This window comes from Poecilia reticulata, linkage group LG15, assembly GCF_000633615.1.
Source record: "Poecilia reticulata strain Guanapo linkage group LG15, Guppy_female_1.0+MT, whole genome shotgun sequence".
Taxonomy (NCBI): Eukaryota; Metazoa; Chordata; class Actinopteri; order Cyprinodontiformes; family Poeciliidae; genus Poecilia; species Poecilia reticulata.
The window spans coordinates 18,668,261-18,686,008 of NC_024345.1; the positions used below are offsets into that span (position 1 = coordinate 18,668,261).

General features: G+C 36.2%; 1 protein-coding gene across 3 annotated transcripts in view; it reads right to left on the bottom strand.

Moving 5' to 3' along the window:
- The window catches only part of eys (eyes shut homolog), a 175,276-nt gene that overhangs the window by 111,242 nt on the left and 46,286 nt on the right, over window positions 1-17,748 (bottom strand). For all 3 annotated transcript variants that reach the window (XM_017309078.1, XM_017309076.1, XM_008429846.1), the window contains exons 14-23: window positions 16,500-16,613; window positions 15,106-15,228; window positions 13,435-13,548; window positions 12,729-12,962; window positions 11,782-11,904; window positions 11,569-11,682; window positions 9,209-9,322; window positions 8,026-8,139; window positions 4,155-4,352; window positions 678-799 (exon numbers count right to left, since the gene is read on the bottom strand). In XM_017309078.1, the coding sequence (XP_017164567.1) occupies window positions 678-799; window positions 4,155-4,352; window positions 8,026-8,139; window positions 9,209-9,322; window positions 11,569-11,682; window positions 11,782-11,904; window positions 12,729-12,962; window positions 13,435-13,548; window positions 15,106-15,228; window positions 16,500-16,613 (1,370 nt within the window). The remainder of the gene's footprint in view (window positions 1-677; window positions 800-4,154; window positions 4,353-8,025; window positions 8,140-9,208; window positions 9,323-11,568; window positions 11,683-11,781; window positions 11,905-12,728; window positions 12,963-13,434; window positions 13,549-15,105; window positions 15,229-16,499; window positions 16,614-17,748) is intronic.

Below are 17,748 nucleotides of genomic sequence, written 5' to 3' on the forward strand. Positions count from 1 at the left end.
TTTAAAGTGTGTGCTTGGCATACCTTGTAAATCTCCTCAATAAATCCAGAAAGAGCCTTGATTTACAATTCTCTCAAGGCTATAGTAGATATATTACTTTAATAGCTTTTTCTATTACACTTTTTTCATTACAGGCACATTTTCATTGATATGTTTGGTTGCAACACTGAACAGTCACATTTCGTGGCTTGTCTTTCTTGTGGAGGGTGCCAGCGACTGGCTGCAGGACAACTGAGAAGGTCTCCCATGATTGTGCAACCCATAATACAATGCAACATTTTTCTATTAACAACCCTCCCTTTTAATTGCTTTTAATTAACTGCTGCAGACACTTAAAAATCACTTTGTGTAATGAACTGAAATAATATATTGCTTTGAATTGAATTATAATTAAATGTTTAAATGACGTTCTAATGTATTGAAATAAAGCTGTGTGGGCCAAGCTACCAGTTTACTCAGTTTCAATAGGATAACCAGACTGAATACTTTACACTGCAAAAGAACCATAAAAATGTAACATGCATTTCTCCCATTAAAATATAATGCAACTATCTTTATGTTACCAAATACTGCTGATAATATACATACCTACAGGACACACCCCAGTTTGAAGCTTTTTAAAAAGAAAACAAAAAAAAAAAAACACAATTATATTTGAAAAACAAAACCCCACTCACCTGATGGAGATCCTTACAGACAGAGTTGGGACTGCACAAACTGTTCACGCAGTCATCAATGTCTTCCTCACATCTCAGGCCAGCATAACCGGGACTACAAAGGCAGTAAAACCCATCTACAACTAGAAGAAAGATAGCAGCACAATTATAGGACCTTGTACTGTAAAAATAATTCATTGCTCTGTGGGTACTAAATCTCGGCAAAGGTAAGTGCTGATTATTAGCATAAAGCATAATGACCGTTGGGAACCATATTTTTTTTTTCCCTGTGAATATGACCTTTAAATAAACACCTTCTGCAGCATCAGTAAAGCCTTTGTTGGAAATGCGTCTTGAACATTAGTCTGATCGGTTTTGCCATTATGAGCATCTTCAAATCAACATTTTTATAGAAGCCATACATTCTTCATTGCTGTCTCATGTGTCTTCTCAATAAAAAATTGTTTTTTAAAGAAGCACACTCAACATGCACGCAGGGCATAGCATGAGAGGGAAAGTAGATCAACAGAAAAGGACAGCTCAAATCCTCATGGTTTTCTTTATCCAAATACTATAAATGTGCCAGGTTTTTTTTTTTTCCATTAAAATGTAGAATCTCCCACACCTAATAATGCATTGCTCCCTCTTCTTAATTATTAATGACGTTAAAGAGAGATGCCTCACTCTGTTTCTCCTGCACAACATGGGTACAGGCAGCCAGTGACAGAGGTAATTGCAGTTCTTACAAGAGTAAATTTATTACTTCCCCAGTGAGGGTCCCAGGATTCTTCATTATCCCAAAGATTTACCACGTAATCTATGCTGTCACTCTGTCTTTTTGCGTGTAGATGCTATTACTCTCATTAAATGCTTTAAGTCCTGGGTGGCAGCAGCATTACTCATCTCAGCCACTGTGGCTATGCAATGCTGTCCCTGGTGGCTGGGTGTTGCCGAGCACCGGCCAGTGGGATGTAGAGGTCCTTGCTCTCTAACCTAAGGTGACCTGGTTATGCTTAGGATTGGTCAACAGAGCTGGCTGAGGTCTGCGGTAGCACAGAGGGGAACAGACAGTGATCCTTAGATAGTAATCAACTGCAATTGCATCTCGTTTTACAGAACAAGTAAGGTGAAACTGTAGCTGTATTAAACTGTATTAAAGGCTAGATGGTAAAAACTCTATGCTGCAGAATTATGTTTTTCATTGATCATGTCCTACCCAGAAAATGTAATAACACAGGAATTATCTTATCTTTCTAATACGTAGAAAAGAAATGTATTAAATTATAGAACAATCATTGGTCAGTGGGAAGTAATTCATACCTTTTATTACGATAATTCATGATTTATAGTTTGCATCATTTTTATCACTATGATCAATTAGTTTTTAAATTACATATGCTTGAGATGACACATAAAGGCTGAAATCAAATTAGGCTTACAAATTATGTCATTTATCATCTATAAGTTACATTAAGCCACAACATTTGCACTAATTTCTGTATAGTCATAATAAGGAACCAGTAAGGTGTGCTCCATAAAGCAATGTGTGGGACTCTCATGCCTGACGTCAGATTTATTCCCAAGTAATTCATATTAGCTGTGAGTGTGACCCTACAAAAGCATCGGCTTTAAAAGTGGGTCAAATTAATATCACAATTCAGGAGAAAAAAAAGCAAGACAGAGACACCAGTGAACACAGTTTTAAATCCATATGTAACCACTCTATTTTACTATGTTCAGGATATTTAAAGGGAGGCAACAATGGCGTCAAAAGGAGGGCAATTTTTAATGGGTTATGAATGTGAGATAGTGGGAATGTGTTATTTATGTTATTAATGTCTAAACTGACATTAATAACATTAATAACAAACATGTTATGTGCTAAAAATATAAATGTGACTGAAAAAAATAAATAAGGAACACACACACTACTGTTTATTTGAATTAATATAACCTTGCCTTCTGTCATTAGACTTTGATTCCCAACTATACATCATGCACAGCTTTACACAATTTTGCATCATGGGCAACATGGATATGTTGAATATGTATTAAATTGTCAAAACTTAAAAAAAAGTGTATTTATAAATCAACACATTGTGAACTAGCTAAAAATATTTCCTGTTCTGTGACAGCTTCAGGAGACTATAATACTGAGAAAGACACCCAAGTGACTTCTTGGAGTGCCTCACAGCCTTCTGTTACTGTGTAGCTATGCACTTCAGTCAATAATCCAAAATTGAATAATCTGGCCTGGGAATTTCAGTCATCCAAAGACAAAATCTTGTTAATTTTTATTTTTTGTGTGTGTTGGGAATATTATGAAATAGTTGGCTGATGCAATGAGCAGAAATTTTGTACGGGTCTGATCTGCTGATACAGAGTTTAGTCAAAAGACAATCTAAATCTAAAGGAAGAGTTCCAGGTTACACACCTCTCTCTGCATCGCTGGGAATCTCTGAATCTAAACATACAGTAAAATCCGTCAGGATGAAGGATAGAGGTATCTATCCAAATAAAACCTAAATGCACGTTAAAAAGTTTAATGATTGCAGAAGGGATGCCTTAAGCTGTAATTAGCATCTTACACAAATGAACAGCAAGACTGTTACAGTCAGTGTTGCTACATTATTAAAGCAGGCTCAGTATGTACTTCTTGTACTGTTAGTAGACTTGTACTGCAATGTAGAGATTTTCAAGAGGCTGCAAGTGTTGACAAATCCAGCATGACAGGCAGAATTGGTAAAACAGCTCTTCTTGTTATTTAGCAACAACCTAAATAAATAGAGCACATATTGTCAGGATATGTCCTGTGATGATGTTTCCGCAACTTTCTCTTGTTAGGTCAAACGTTTTTTCCTCAGTAACATTATGCTCATTGATAAATACTGCTGGAGCCTAAGATATGCTTTATTAAGTAATAAGAAAGCCTCCCACCCAGACATTTAGCTTCAGACTGAAGAGGCAAAATGATTTCTCTCTCAAGGCATGTGTAAAGTTTTACTTTGTTCTCAATTAACTGTAGTTTTGGTTTATATGTTATCTGCTACAAACTCAAAGGAAGGTGATTTAACAATCTAACTGTCCTGAAAACATCTTTCTCCATAATTAAAAATATTTTGAGATACATTTTAATGTATTTTATCCACTTTCTTTATGGACATTTTGTTTTACGGTAACTGTAGACATTAATAATTACACTGCGAGAATGATTTAACTTCGCCTCCCCAAACTTTACATACTGAATAGAACTCCTTGAAGCCAATGACCTCCCAAAAAGATAAATATGTTCACAAATATCAGGGACTTACTTACTACTGTGCCTCTTTAGAAAATCCTGAAACAGATTTTAAAGCCAGAAGATGACTGGCGCAAAGCACAACAAATTAAATGTGTGTATACGCGTGCGCAAGTGTGTGTATGAATGCATGTCTGGAGCTTTCCTCCCATCTTGAGGGCCTGTTATTAAGAATGTTGCCAACATAAGCTGTTTCTTACCATCATAGCAGAAACCGTGAAAACAGGGACTGGAGCTGCACTCATCCACATTGATTTCACAGCGGGGGCCAGAGAAGCCCTGACGACAGTGACAGCGGAAGCCCAGAGGAAAACGGTCCTGATCCAACTCTTCCACACACACTGCACCGTTCTCGCAGGGATTACTGGCCTCGCAGGGCAAGAATTCACACTTATAACCTGAAGTTAGGAAAGGAAACACACACATAGAGGGACCATGCAGAACAAAAGAATCTCTATAGACATACAATTCAGCTGTAACAAAAAAAGAGTGTCACCTACAGGGTTTAATAAATATCTACTTAGGACACTGTATTATGCCCAGTGAAGCTCACTTGGGCAACTAGAAACAAATTAAGTCAGAAACGCACACAGCAGGAAGACAGAGCTTCTCTTTTACTTAATTGAAAATAAACTGGCGTAATCAACTTCTTGAAAACTATTTCTGAAATCCTGTGAAATAATCCAAGTAATAGATTTAAAGTCTGTGTATGACTAATACTGTCATAGTCCATACAATCATGTCCCTCTAAATGGCTTAAAATTAAAAATATTTAGTTTTATAAGCACCTAAAACAAAATATCTGTTTTGCTTCTTCTACAGCAATGACAAGTAAATGTGTTCAAAACTCAGTAAAACACAGACTTAAGCCAAATATGTCGCACAATGGTAAAACCAGGAACAAGTCACCACAGCAGAACAGAATAGAGAAAATTGTGATTTTCACAAAAACATTTTGTATGTGAAGTGTATTCAAGACTCGCAGTGTAATATGATGCATATAGTAGGCTTTCAATTCAAAACGATATATTATTTCAGTCAGTTCCGCAGCGACCTCCACACTACCTGTCATGGAAACCTGCACGACGCCACCAGCTCTTGCGCTGCTAAAGATGGGCTGAGTGTGCTATGTTGGTGACCAGGTGGGTGAGCAGTGGTGTGCGCTGTGCTGACTAACCGTTTCTAGTGGCTGTAACACCTATAATAAGATGATTATTTATGTTGCGCTTTTCTCTGGGTTAAAGATAACATAGTCATCAACATGTCATCAGGCAAATGGACAAACATTGAGGCCTGTTTTCTCACCAATCTTGTTTGCAGAGTGCCAACATTCAAATGGTCAAATCTTCTACAGTTTTTTTTTTTTGTTTACATTTCTATGTGTTTGAAGTAAATTGAAATCTCAGAATCCATACCTCTGGAATCTGGAAATAACCCAGGGAGACTTGTTGCTGGTTTTGTTGTGCCCAGTCACAAATGTTAAAGTACACAATTAGAATCGTTCCCAGACATACAATGTGTGAAGCACACATGAACAATGTCAGCAATCTAACATGCAACTGAAATAAAAATTAAAAATAAATATAAAGCAGAAACCTAATGATGCCATGCAATACTTGTGGAATTATGCCATAAACAATAAATCAATAATAAAAAAGCTAAAACAAACACTTTGGGATTTTGTCCTACCTCTGATAATCTCTGAAAAATAAATAAAATGTTTTTGATCAAAATAACTCATTGCCAATACAATTATATGTAAGAAAGAATATACTTTATACAAAACTTAAAAAACACAATAAACAGTTAAATGTTCACTTAAAGGCAATTGTATTATGTACAATTCCTGATTTCTTTTAGGGTGTACATACACCCGCTTTGGAAGGTAGTTCAATTTCTAAAAAAAAAGAAAAAGAAAATAAAATAAAACATAAAAGAAAAAAGTATTAATCCACTTAGAATTGCAGACTGAAGAGCTAGATTTTCATCTGGACTCTAAAATTTCTCAACTCCTATTGCCAGTTTGAAGTGTCTTTGTGTAAATTATTAGTGTTTTTTTTTTCAGTAATCACTTCCTCTGCCTTGCTTCAGCAAGGTTCAGATTTGTGAAGTGCTGTCTTGATTATTGTCTTTTCAAGAGGACCTCACAGCCAATGAGCTAATTAGAACTGTGAGAGTGATACTGCGGTTTTAACAAGGGTTCATTCAAATTGTGTAAAGGTAGAGTCTGGCTGAATGTCTTTCATATGTTTTAATGATTTGCAATGAGCTGCTCTTAGGAACTGAAGTATAAAAATTTTAACTAGGTTATTTGAAGTTAATGGCAGACTCTTTTTTGAAGCCACTTAGAAATGAATTAAAATACTGCTGCACTTCAATAAATTAAAACATAAAAATGAATTAATTTCTGTAATTTGACTCAAAAAGTGAAACTAATATCAATCCATCGATTTGTGGTGTATAATCACATATCTGCCCATCCCCAGCTGCCAGTGGGCAGGAGGCAGGCTATGCACTGGACAGGCCTCAAACTGTTAATTCTCACTGTGACAATTTGAGATATGAATTTTAGATATGATTATAGCTAATAAAACCCCAAATGATTTTTCTCAGAAAACTTTAATGTTACATTTCAGGAATTTTTTAACCAGAAGTACTATTTTATGGTCTACACCCGTGAGGTCCAAAGTCAGTCCTTGAGGTTCGGCATCCAGTATGTTTTAGTTCCACATACATGGAGACGACTGATGACTCATCAGTTGTTAGCAGTCATTGACACAAAGTAACAAAAGTATATTTGTAGAGAAGCTGGCAGTTAAATTTCTGTATCTAATCAAGTGAATGGAAAGTTGAGAAGAAGAAAAAAGTGTGGAGAAAAAAAGATGCACAAGCAGAAGGCTAACTGCAGCTTGTGAAGCAAAGTACATTCAAGAGTTTGGGGGCAGATGCTCAAGAGCCACTGAAGGCAGATATATTCAGGACCGGGGGCTGCATTCCTTTTGTTAAACCTTATACATAGAGGGCATAGATCACAACTGTCACATTGCTGGAATTAAGCCAAACTTGAACCAGAGACTATTTCAGGCCCATCTTACAAAGGAGAAAATAGACTGTTGGACTGTTGCACTGTGTTCCAAAGTCCTCCTTTTCAAATTAAAAGAAACATGGCATTTCATGGAAATCAAGGATGCAGAGTCAGGGAGAGAATTGGAGGGGCACTGGCTTGGGTTTCAATTGAACCGTCCACAGTTGGTGGTGGTTTGGGGAGCCATGTCATATGTTGGTGTTGGTTCACTGTGTTTTCTGAAGACCAAAATCAATGTAGTCATCTACCAGGGAATTTTACAGAACTTCATACTTCCGTTTGCCGAAAAGCTTTATGGATATGCCGATTTCACTTCCCAGCAGGGCTTTGCACCTGCAGACACTGTCAAATGGATTGGTATCTTGGGTTTTAGCAGTGATTTAACTGTGCTGGACTGGCCAAACTCATCAAACCTAAAATTCAAAGAGGATCAATGGAGTGCTGTTAAGAGGAAGATGAAACATTAGATCCAGCAAAGCAGGGCAACTGAAGTACACCATTATATTAATCTTGATTTTTTTTTTAAACCTCAGCAGTCACAATATAAGTTCTATCATGCCACAGTCAATATTGCACGGACCATAACCACAAATTTCACTTTCTAACTGAAATACTAAAAATAATTATACATTTTTTAATGATTTTCTAATCTGATATGCACCTGTACTGATCATAATGAATACTGGAATCTAAATCAAAGATTTCTCAAACCACCTCAAAGCCTTTACTTTTATATGCACCGGTAATGTTGCAAAGCGCCACTCCTTCTATCTAACAAAGTGATGAAGTCGACACTTGGGTGGCCCAAACTTGACCGGGGCTTACATCAGTCTAATCACTCCCGTATTCTTTCTTTAACCTGAGATACCAAATGAAGACGTACTCATTTTAACGTGTCATATGAAGTGAGTTCAGGTGGGTGAAAATAATAGTATGTGAAGTTAATTAACTTTGCTTTTTGTCCCCCTTCTCTCAGTGCTCATTACCTTTAAATGGAGCCACACACTGGCAGAAGTAATTACCGGGCAGGTCAATGCACGTTGCGCCATTCTTGCAAGGAGATGAAGCACACTCATCAATGTCAAGCTCACATTCTGTACCTTTGACAGAAAATAGCACAAACTGATAAATATGTTGTAGTGAAGGGTGACTTGCACAAATAATGCAGGTAATTAATTTAATGTTTGCGCCACAAACAGTTCATGATATGTGTCATAAGGGATCACTACTGTCCCACAGGTTTCTTAGCATTAATGACTCAGAACAATCTTTTATCTTATTGAAAAATGCAACTAAATATCTCGGGTAACCAACATGAACTTGACAAAATTAAACGTTTAAGAGAAAGGGCTCTTTGCAAATATTACTCATCAAACAAAACAAAATGATACCTGGGATTGTGAAACAGAATTAAAGAATGTGATATATTTCAAGTGATGTGACATGGAGGGAAAAAAAAGCAGAGTGTTCAGTGTACTTAGTATGGAATTTCACACATTATCTGTAATATGTCTGGAAAAATAGAAACGAGCCAATTAGTGAGCATAGATTTGCCTGTGCAAACAACCACAGTTTTGGTAATTTACCCAATAATTCATTCTCTGTGAGAATTATTTGGGGTTGTCAGGAAACTGTTGAAAAGCAATTACTGTGTTTGACTTTGAAGAGTGGAATTGATGTATCTCCCAATTAATCTCAACTTGTCTTTGTAGAAAATAAAAAATAAAACTTGATTTTTTTTTTATTGCTTTTCTCTCCACCTTGCTTTCAATTGGTGTTAGCAGTTATGTGCTTAAGAACATTGAACTGTAAGACAATAGTCTTGAAAAAGTGAGTTTGGTTGCAATGACTGCAGATTTTAATTTGTATCGATGTGTAAAATAAGTGCACTGAAAAAATGTTAGGAAACCTTTAATAATTTGAATTGATAATTTGCCATTTTAAAAGTCTTACTATATTAAGAAGAATGAAAGACACTTAAAGCAAAAAAAAAAAAATACTGTTGGAGCTTATTGTTCAACTTAAAGTTTCTAGTGGAAATCAGCAATGTTTCTATAATCCAATGCACGTGGCTAGCAAGACTATTTGAGTAGGTGGTAGAAAGTCAGAAAATTCTACAGATCTAAATGAGACAAACGATTAAGAATTCCCCTTAGAAAATGTACAAACCTGTAAAGCCAAACTTGCAAACACATTTGTAGCCATGAAGAAGGTCGACACATGTAGCATTGTGCTGGCAAGGAGAGGAAATGCATTCATCTATATTGACTTCACAGAAGTTACCTGTGATAAAAAACAACATGAAATAAAACAACAGATGAATAAAGTAAAACCATGACAAGTGTCGATGTGACGGCTTGGTTTACAGTAACAATAAATGCGATAAAACAAAGATGTACAAAATAGGTACACCAGCTCTATAGACCCATTATAGGCTGTGCATTGCTCCCCTTTTTTTGGGCAAAGACAACAAAGCAGCTGAACAGCAAACACACTAAGCCACAAGATGCTTCCTTTTCCTTTTTGCACTATCACTGTCTCACACATTTACAGCCTGTGTGAGCGCAAGAGGAGGCTGTTACAAAGTGTGAAATGCCAACATGATAATGGGTCTTTGAATTACGCCAACAATTCATGTAATTACAGAATACTGCTTGTGCTGCTCTTGTAACACTACAAAGGACAGAACTTGCAATATAGCCCCACTACCTTCCCTGAAGATGAGCCACGAAGGTTTGCATGTAGTTCATATTGACATAGAAAGATTTTCTTTTTTTTTTTGGTCAAAGTCTATTGTCAGTAAGAAAGAAAACAGTGACTTTCACAAACACTTTGGAAAAATGCAAAGTTCATGAAAACCAAGAACAATCTCCATCTGTGTTTAGATTTTTCTTAAGCAAACATGTTAAATAAAGTAAAAATCTGAAATGTGTTCAGATTTTTACTTTTTACTATTTTTTATCACATAATTGGAATCCAACAAATTAAAAACAGAATTAAATTTTGTTATTTAAATTAACAGAAATTAATTGGCTTGGCTTTATTTACTGAAAGCGGGAGGATGCAGTTTGTTGACCTGCATTGGTGCCTACATCTTCTGCCAGGACGTCAACTACAGGCCACTACGTCACATAGAATCTCTTTTTGGTTGACATCCATGTGACAGTTTCAACAAATATGCAAAGTTACATAGCGCAGCTTTGAAGTTATTCAGATCAATCCCTATGGTGGAAAACTCAGTTACAGAATTTCTCACTCTTTGTTTATTAACTTTTGTATTGAGTTGTAGGATAATCTTTCCAAAACTGCTAATGTATAGTTAAATGCAGAAAAGTGTCGATGAAGGCAGTACTCACTTAATTGCAGTTGTGTGTGCTGCTTGTGTGCTTGAGTGTGTAAATAACTTAATCCATTAGCAGCTAAATAAGTGGTGGAGCAGTTCAGTGTGTCCTCTTTCTCAGTCAGCTGGTTGTTTTATCAGCAGCGAGCCATGTAGCTTATCCTCTATAACAAGGCACCTGATCTTGTCTCCTATGCATCACTGTCAGCATTTCAACGTTATTATCATCCAATCATCGATTGATTGTATGATTCAATATATTTCCTAAGAAGTTCCTTATTATCAACCAGACAAAATAAAAAAGTCGATGTTCATTTTTTGTTCCAGGCAGGAAACTTTAAATAAAAAAAAAAAAACGGTTGTAAAACGATAAACAGAAAGCCAACAACAGAGTTCAACTTTTTAATGCAATAAAAAAACACAGGAGCAATCAATCAAAATTACACTGATAAACTTGATGCACCTGTTGTTGAAAACGCATAAAATGTCAAAGATCAATAGCATGCATAGTGTATTCATAAACTCATCCTTTACAAGCAGTGTTGCAAATCAAAGTCAGAGTTAAGATAGTAAAACATCAAAGGATATTTGGGAGGCATCCTGATTTAATGTTGAAATTGGACTTTAAATGCATTTTAATTCTCACTGTTCAGTTGTGAACAGGAATGTCAGTCAGCTAATCAGTGTTGGCTATATTTACAATACAACTGATCATTCTGTTAATTACTCATTTAAGCAGGTGCACATTTTCATAGCAATCTATTTGATAATTGTGCACCTACATACTTGAATATTAAAGTAAGTTTTTATTCTCTGAGCTGCATCTTCTTTAAACACCTACAGTTTCTTTTAAAAGCTACTAAAAGCAGCTTTTGTAGTGGCTGTCATAACACTAAGGAGACAGCTGTGACACTAGTTAAATAAACAACACAGAGATCTGTGAGTGAATAACAGGTGACACTGATCAGCAGACAACTTGTCAAAGGATCCTTGGAGACATGGCAGCAGAGGAAAGTGTGAACTAAACTCACAACCATCAAATCCATCAGATTTGATACTAGCGATAAAAAAATAAATAAATAAATTATTGACTGTTATGACTACATCATTTATAAATAACTGAAAAAGGCTTTAAAAGTGTATCTTAAATTAACAAGGAATTTAAAGAATCTAAGACATTATCACCCACCTGTTATTCCAGCAGGACAGTCGCAACTAAATGAGTTGAGCTCATCAATGCATGACCCCCCATTTTCGCAAGGGTGACTCAGACATTCATTCACTTCAATCTCACAGTTATTTCCTAAAAAATGTTTGAGGGCAGAATATGTTGATTGCTTCTTAAAACAGAAAAAAGCCACATCATTTCATAAGGAATGACTTCAAGATAGCTCTCACTTACCAATAAATCCAGGTGCGCAGAAGCAATTATAGCCATTCAGAGAGTCTTTACAAATGCTGAGGAGTCCACATGGATCCAGTTCACAATCATCATTGTTTATCTCACAAAACTGGCCTGTTAAACCTGTAGAGAACAGGCCATTAGCTCATTCTAGATAAAACATTGTAATACTGTTACACGACTGCTGCAACCACTGCTACTAACATATGATTGATTGATGACTCTATATCAGATGTGTGGCAAATAAATTACATGGTACATTTAATCTAACATTCCTGAAAAGATTGAGGAAGATGCATACGCTTAGTTAAACTTACCCTCTTCTGCTGTATAGTCAAGCAAGTGAAGTAATCATTTAGGTACATTATTCTGAGCAAAACTCTCATATACATGTGCACATGCAGACATACAAATATTAAATACAATATGATGATGTGATTGAAATATCACAGCTTCTCCAGGGTTGCAAATTATGTGTCGCTGATATGGCCTGTGATGAAACACAGGCCATCATAATATTTTATGTCATCGACAATAACGCTTTTTTATTTTCACTTTTTGTTCTTTTAGTATTACCACTACTACGTAAAAAGATACTTTTGCATTGATAAATTAGGCTTGACAGTCATTTTGTCATTATAATATAAACCTAAAATGTATGGATTTGCCTGTACATTCCCTAACAGTAGACTTCTACTTTGATAAAAATCCAACACACAGACACCCTGTGCATTATCAGTGCTTTGAAGTCAACTCACATCCTGATGAGCTAAGCCCCGACTTACACAATGCATAAAGGCTACTGCGGGTTGTTGCTTAAGGCCAAAGAGATTAAACTCCTACAGAGAAGAAAGCTGAACAAGTGAAAGCATCAGCTGGAAGTGTGCCTGCTACATGCATGATTCAGTCGAGGGAATGCCTCTGCTTCAGCTGAAGGGTGAACCCACCTGGTAAACAATCGCATTTGAAACCTCTTGACAGATCCACACATACTGAACCGTGTTGACAAAGGCCGTCAACACAGTGGTTTATAGGTGTCTCGCAGTGTGTCCCCGTGTTGCCATGATGGCACACACATCTATAAGTACTTTTCAGCTCTTCACAGAGAATGGTCCCTTCAGGGTCACATGGATTTGACACACACTGGTTCACCGACGATGAGCAGTCTCCGCCACTGTAGCCTGAAAAAGGCAGGATCAAAGAAGAGAGTGATGTGCTGTAAGCGGTTTCCTTATGCCTACCTACACATGGCAGGATTCACATATTTTGATTTCACATGATGCTCCAGTTGCCTGTGATTTTTATGGTTGCTGATTTTTACTGTTTTTTACCTTGATTTTAAAGAAAGAAAAAAACACTGGTAGTGGCTTCAAATAAACTGTGATTATGTTCAGAGGTTAATGTGTTTGTCATTGATTTCACAGCAATAAACAACATTAATATGTTTTCATTACAGACAGAACTCACAAAGGAGACCGCATTAAGCATGAAAAGGTCCAGGTAAACACAATATATTAACATGGCGCAATCTATATTCACCACAACACTGTATCATAAATAAGACTAAAGGCTTAGCCCATATATTAAATCTAATAGGAATTTAGATAAATTCACATAACTCAATTTATATATATATATTTAAAAAATCCTTACCTAAAGGGCAAATGCACTGTACTTCCTCAGTGTAAGAAAGGAAACAAGTTCCTCCATTTCTGCAAAGGTGTGGGTCAGTTGTGCATGCAGACAAAGATATGGAGCAATTCTTACCTGAAAGATTGGAATAGCATCCATAAGACAAGTAAATGGCAGTGGCTCTGAAAAAGTTTTTCACATCTCTTTTAAATGGAATTCACAACAAATGTTGACTCGAAGCTCTTCGCAAAAAAAAAATAAAAAATCGCTTCAATTCAATACGACACATGTTCCAATTGATCCTTGTTATCAAACACAGTAAAATTAATCATTCAAAACAGTTTAAGCAGTTTCTATCTAAGCAAAACCTGCAGATTCCATTGAGCTGTTGGCTTGTAGTACTCGCTTTCTGATGCAATGAGAAAGCAAATAAGTAGTAATTTATTTGAAGAGTTCTTTTTGCTTTTATTTGGTCATGCTTCATGTTTTAGATCTTGAAGCAAATTTAAGTGTCAGACAAAAATAACTGGAATGAATATATTAATCTGCTTTCAAGTTATGATTTCATTTAAGGAAATAGGAATGACCTTTGGTCAAAATTAATCACAATTTTGTCATTTGGTTTATTTACTTTTTTTGGCTCTAGTGGCCTAGAGCCAAAAAATTAATTGAGAGTGATCAGACAGGAAAGAAGTGGGTAATGAGAAAGGGGCAAGACACGCGGCAAATGTCATCAGGCCGGGACTCGAACCTGTGGCTAAGGCCTCCATAAGTGGGTTGTGCTCTACCCCTACAACATCACAGGACACTGGTTTATTTACTTTAAATAAGTAAGATTTGTTTAATGTTAAAATAGTTTCCTTTCGAGTATTGTTTTCGGCATAATAAACTCATTCTGAAGCCATACCTTTACTCCTATTTTTGTTACATCTCATGCAAAATACATATTTTAAATAAATAACATTACTAGATGTTCAAAACTGTGTAAGAAGTCTAAACAGGATGGGTCAAACAGGCTATGATCTAACCAACCCTAGTCAGGTCATAGCAAAACACCAAACCCAAAATAAAAAGATGTCGGTGATATAGGATTCGTTTTTGAGATACAATTTGAATCTTTGTTAAGGTGGATGACGATGTTGTTCTCTCTGATATACTTGTTTTTAAGTTGAATTGTACAGGATTGCAAGATATGTGTCCAATTAATGATGGGCAGTTTCAAAATGATTTATGATGGACAATTTTTTTTTTTTTTCCATCACAAGCAGGGATTTAAAACCACTGTGGTTTATTGCATGTGTGGTATGGGATCCTGTAAAGGTGATGTTGCTATTGAGTGTAGCTGATATCTGTCTGTGTTAGGAACATCTTACGGCATATATAATACATGACTATACTTGACAGCTTACATTACAGTGCGCTGTATACAACATATCTTTGAACATAGTGAAATACTTGGAGTACATGTACATCAGTTTCACCTCACTTTTACTTTGAAACTTTGATCTTTGGTTTTTACAGGAGATGAAACAGTTATAACACCATTCTCAGTCAGGTGCACTCATTTGGGAAATAGTGAGTGAGCTCTTGGATGTGACAAAGGGACAGGTTGATGGTTATCAGCACTCAGGAGCTATCAATCTATGCTCTGTGTTTTAAGGACTGCCAGGAGAAATGATAAAGATAACTCACCACCAAAACCTGAAGGACAGATACACTCATAGTCTGCAACCAAGTCAATACACGTGGAGTTATTGGCACAGTATCCGTGGACACATTCATCACGGTTGATTTCACAGTTGAAACCCCCAAAGCCTGAGAAAAAGAAAAATAGCATCGGAGTTGGTGCGTGAATGTCAGTAAACACCAGCCTTGAAAAGATACTAATTGGTATCAAAAGTGATGAAATCTGACATGACTTGTCAATGAAAGCTCATCACACGTTTGCAAATACATACTGGTGAGTGAAAAGGAAAAAAGAAATGCAATTTCTCCCCACTTTCTGCTTTAATATTAGCTTTTTTTTTCTTCCTAATAAATTTTAATTTGCACCTTGGGTGTCTTTTTTTCACAATAAAAGGTTAAAGCAATGAAGTAAAAGTGAGGGCTGAAATTTGTGTCATTTTTGCCATTCTGTCTCTCATAAACATATTCCACTGCATGGTCACGCTACAAAATGACTATCATTAGCACTGTCACACACCGGAGTTACAGGAGAGCCATGACTAATGCTTAGCTATCAGCACCATCGGTGCAGGTCAAATCCTCATCATTTCTCAAACTGACCATGGAACCAATTTCCATCTCCCTCCAAGTCATAAAATTTGACAATTATTCTGACTTCATTAAAAATGCATAACAGACTTCACCTGCAATCAAGGTTTAGTCAGAGATATGTTTCACTGGTAAGGTGTCGACTCGACAAAGAAATTATTAGAAAACTACCTGGGATTTATTTCTCGTTAAAACAGTACTACATCAAATAACATGCAAGTGAAATTTCTCTTAGGTGATCTGATTATTTTGAATAATAGAACATTAAGAGTTTTTGGAGACTTCTTTTAGCATCTTGCAGCCTGGTTTCAGTTTGGACTTGCTTGGTGCACAGAAACCTGTTGGGACTGGTATGGAAAATACTTCAGTTGTAAACTACTGTCTGTGCAATGAAATGAATGTTTTTTTGTATTTCCCCTCAAGATTTGTATACAGTAAAAATCTTTTCAATTCAATTCTCATTCAATCTCACCAAGACATTCACTGTCACTTTAACAATCAAGAGAAAGCCACAGCAAATGATTACTTTATCACCAATGCAAGTCTCTTTTAAAATGCTTCATGTGTCAAAAGTTTGCATCATGTGTCTTTGATGTGAAATGCCCAAGGGGAGTTTTAGCATTTCTATATGGAAATTATGGTGGAGGTGGCCTAATTTATTCTACAGAAGTTTCATATGTCTTTAGTTTCATTTATATAAACTTCTGTGTATCATTAAAGTTTATATTAAACATGTTTGAATACCTTACTAAGCAACACCGTCTGCTGTATAAGATTCTTTTTTTTTTTTTTGTACATTTCCTGGAACTTACCTTCCGAGCACAAACACCGATACTGGTCAAGGTCATCCACACAAATTCCTCCATTCTGACACGGTTTTGATTCACATTCGTTGAGATTTACTTCACAAAATGCACCTCCATACCCTGCAGTACACATCAAAGAAGAGGGGAGAATTTCTTTATTTCAGATCTTTTCGCCTGGTTTCATTCCTCAGCCAATTAGGATCAGCATGACTTTGTTTTCACAAACAAAAGCTGGCTTTCAATGCTTGTATTGATTCAAAGAGCTTGCTGAGAACAGGCAGACTCAGCTCACTGGATCATTTAATCATGTTTAATAAGAGCCCATCATTGCCCTCCTGATTTATTACATAAAACAGGCCAAATGCCTTCTTCAAAATCAAAGTCAATCTATACACAGACAGTACTACATCAAATAACATGCATCAGCACACACGTAGGAACACCCCTACAAACATTTGTACACACACACACACACACAAAAGGAAAGAAACATTCCTGTGTTCAAGTCATTTTACTGCAAGCAGAAAACAACCTGCATGTGGGTTGACCTTAAATTAACCCAAAGAAGCATTTGCATGTACAGTGGGTACAATACGAATGTTTCACATAGTCAGCCAAGGTAAAACAGAATATGAGCAGCTCGAGATGCTTTGCACAATTAGATATGTGATAGAAAAAAAAATGTATAAAAGGCACTTTCGCAGCATCTGCTTGGCTGCAGAATAAGCAGTTTCCTGCAAAAAATAACAGTGACAAAATACAGAAACAGAAGCCAAACAAAAACAACTGCTGCACAGCAGAAACCTGCATGAAGGCAAAAAAACAAAAAATAAAACTTATCTTATGCCAGAAAGAGCGTTTGATGAAACAAATAATGGAGCTCATGTAATTTTATGGCACAAAAACATCTTACACTGCAAAGCTCCCCCTTAAGAACCATGCACAAGAAAACAATGCCTCAGTCAAAAAAGTCTTAATTCAAAACCCACTTAAAATATGGAAATTAATCTCTATGAGTGGTATAGCAGCTAAACATCCAGGTTTTCCCCAGCAACCAAATACAAATGATCCTCACTTCTTCTTTAATGTTGAATATTTCATTTAAATATAAGCTAGGATTAAATATTGTTTATGGTTTAGATATGTAAAATATAGTCATTCCCTTAAACCCTTGTCACATTACAAACACAAACTCCATGTCCATTTAGATTTGACAGACCAAAATAAACCAATGCATAATTAAAAAGTAGTATAT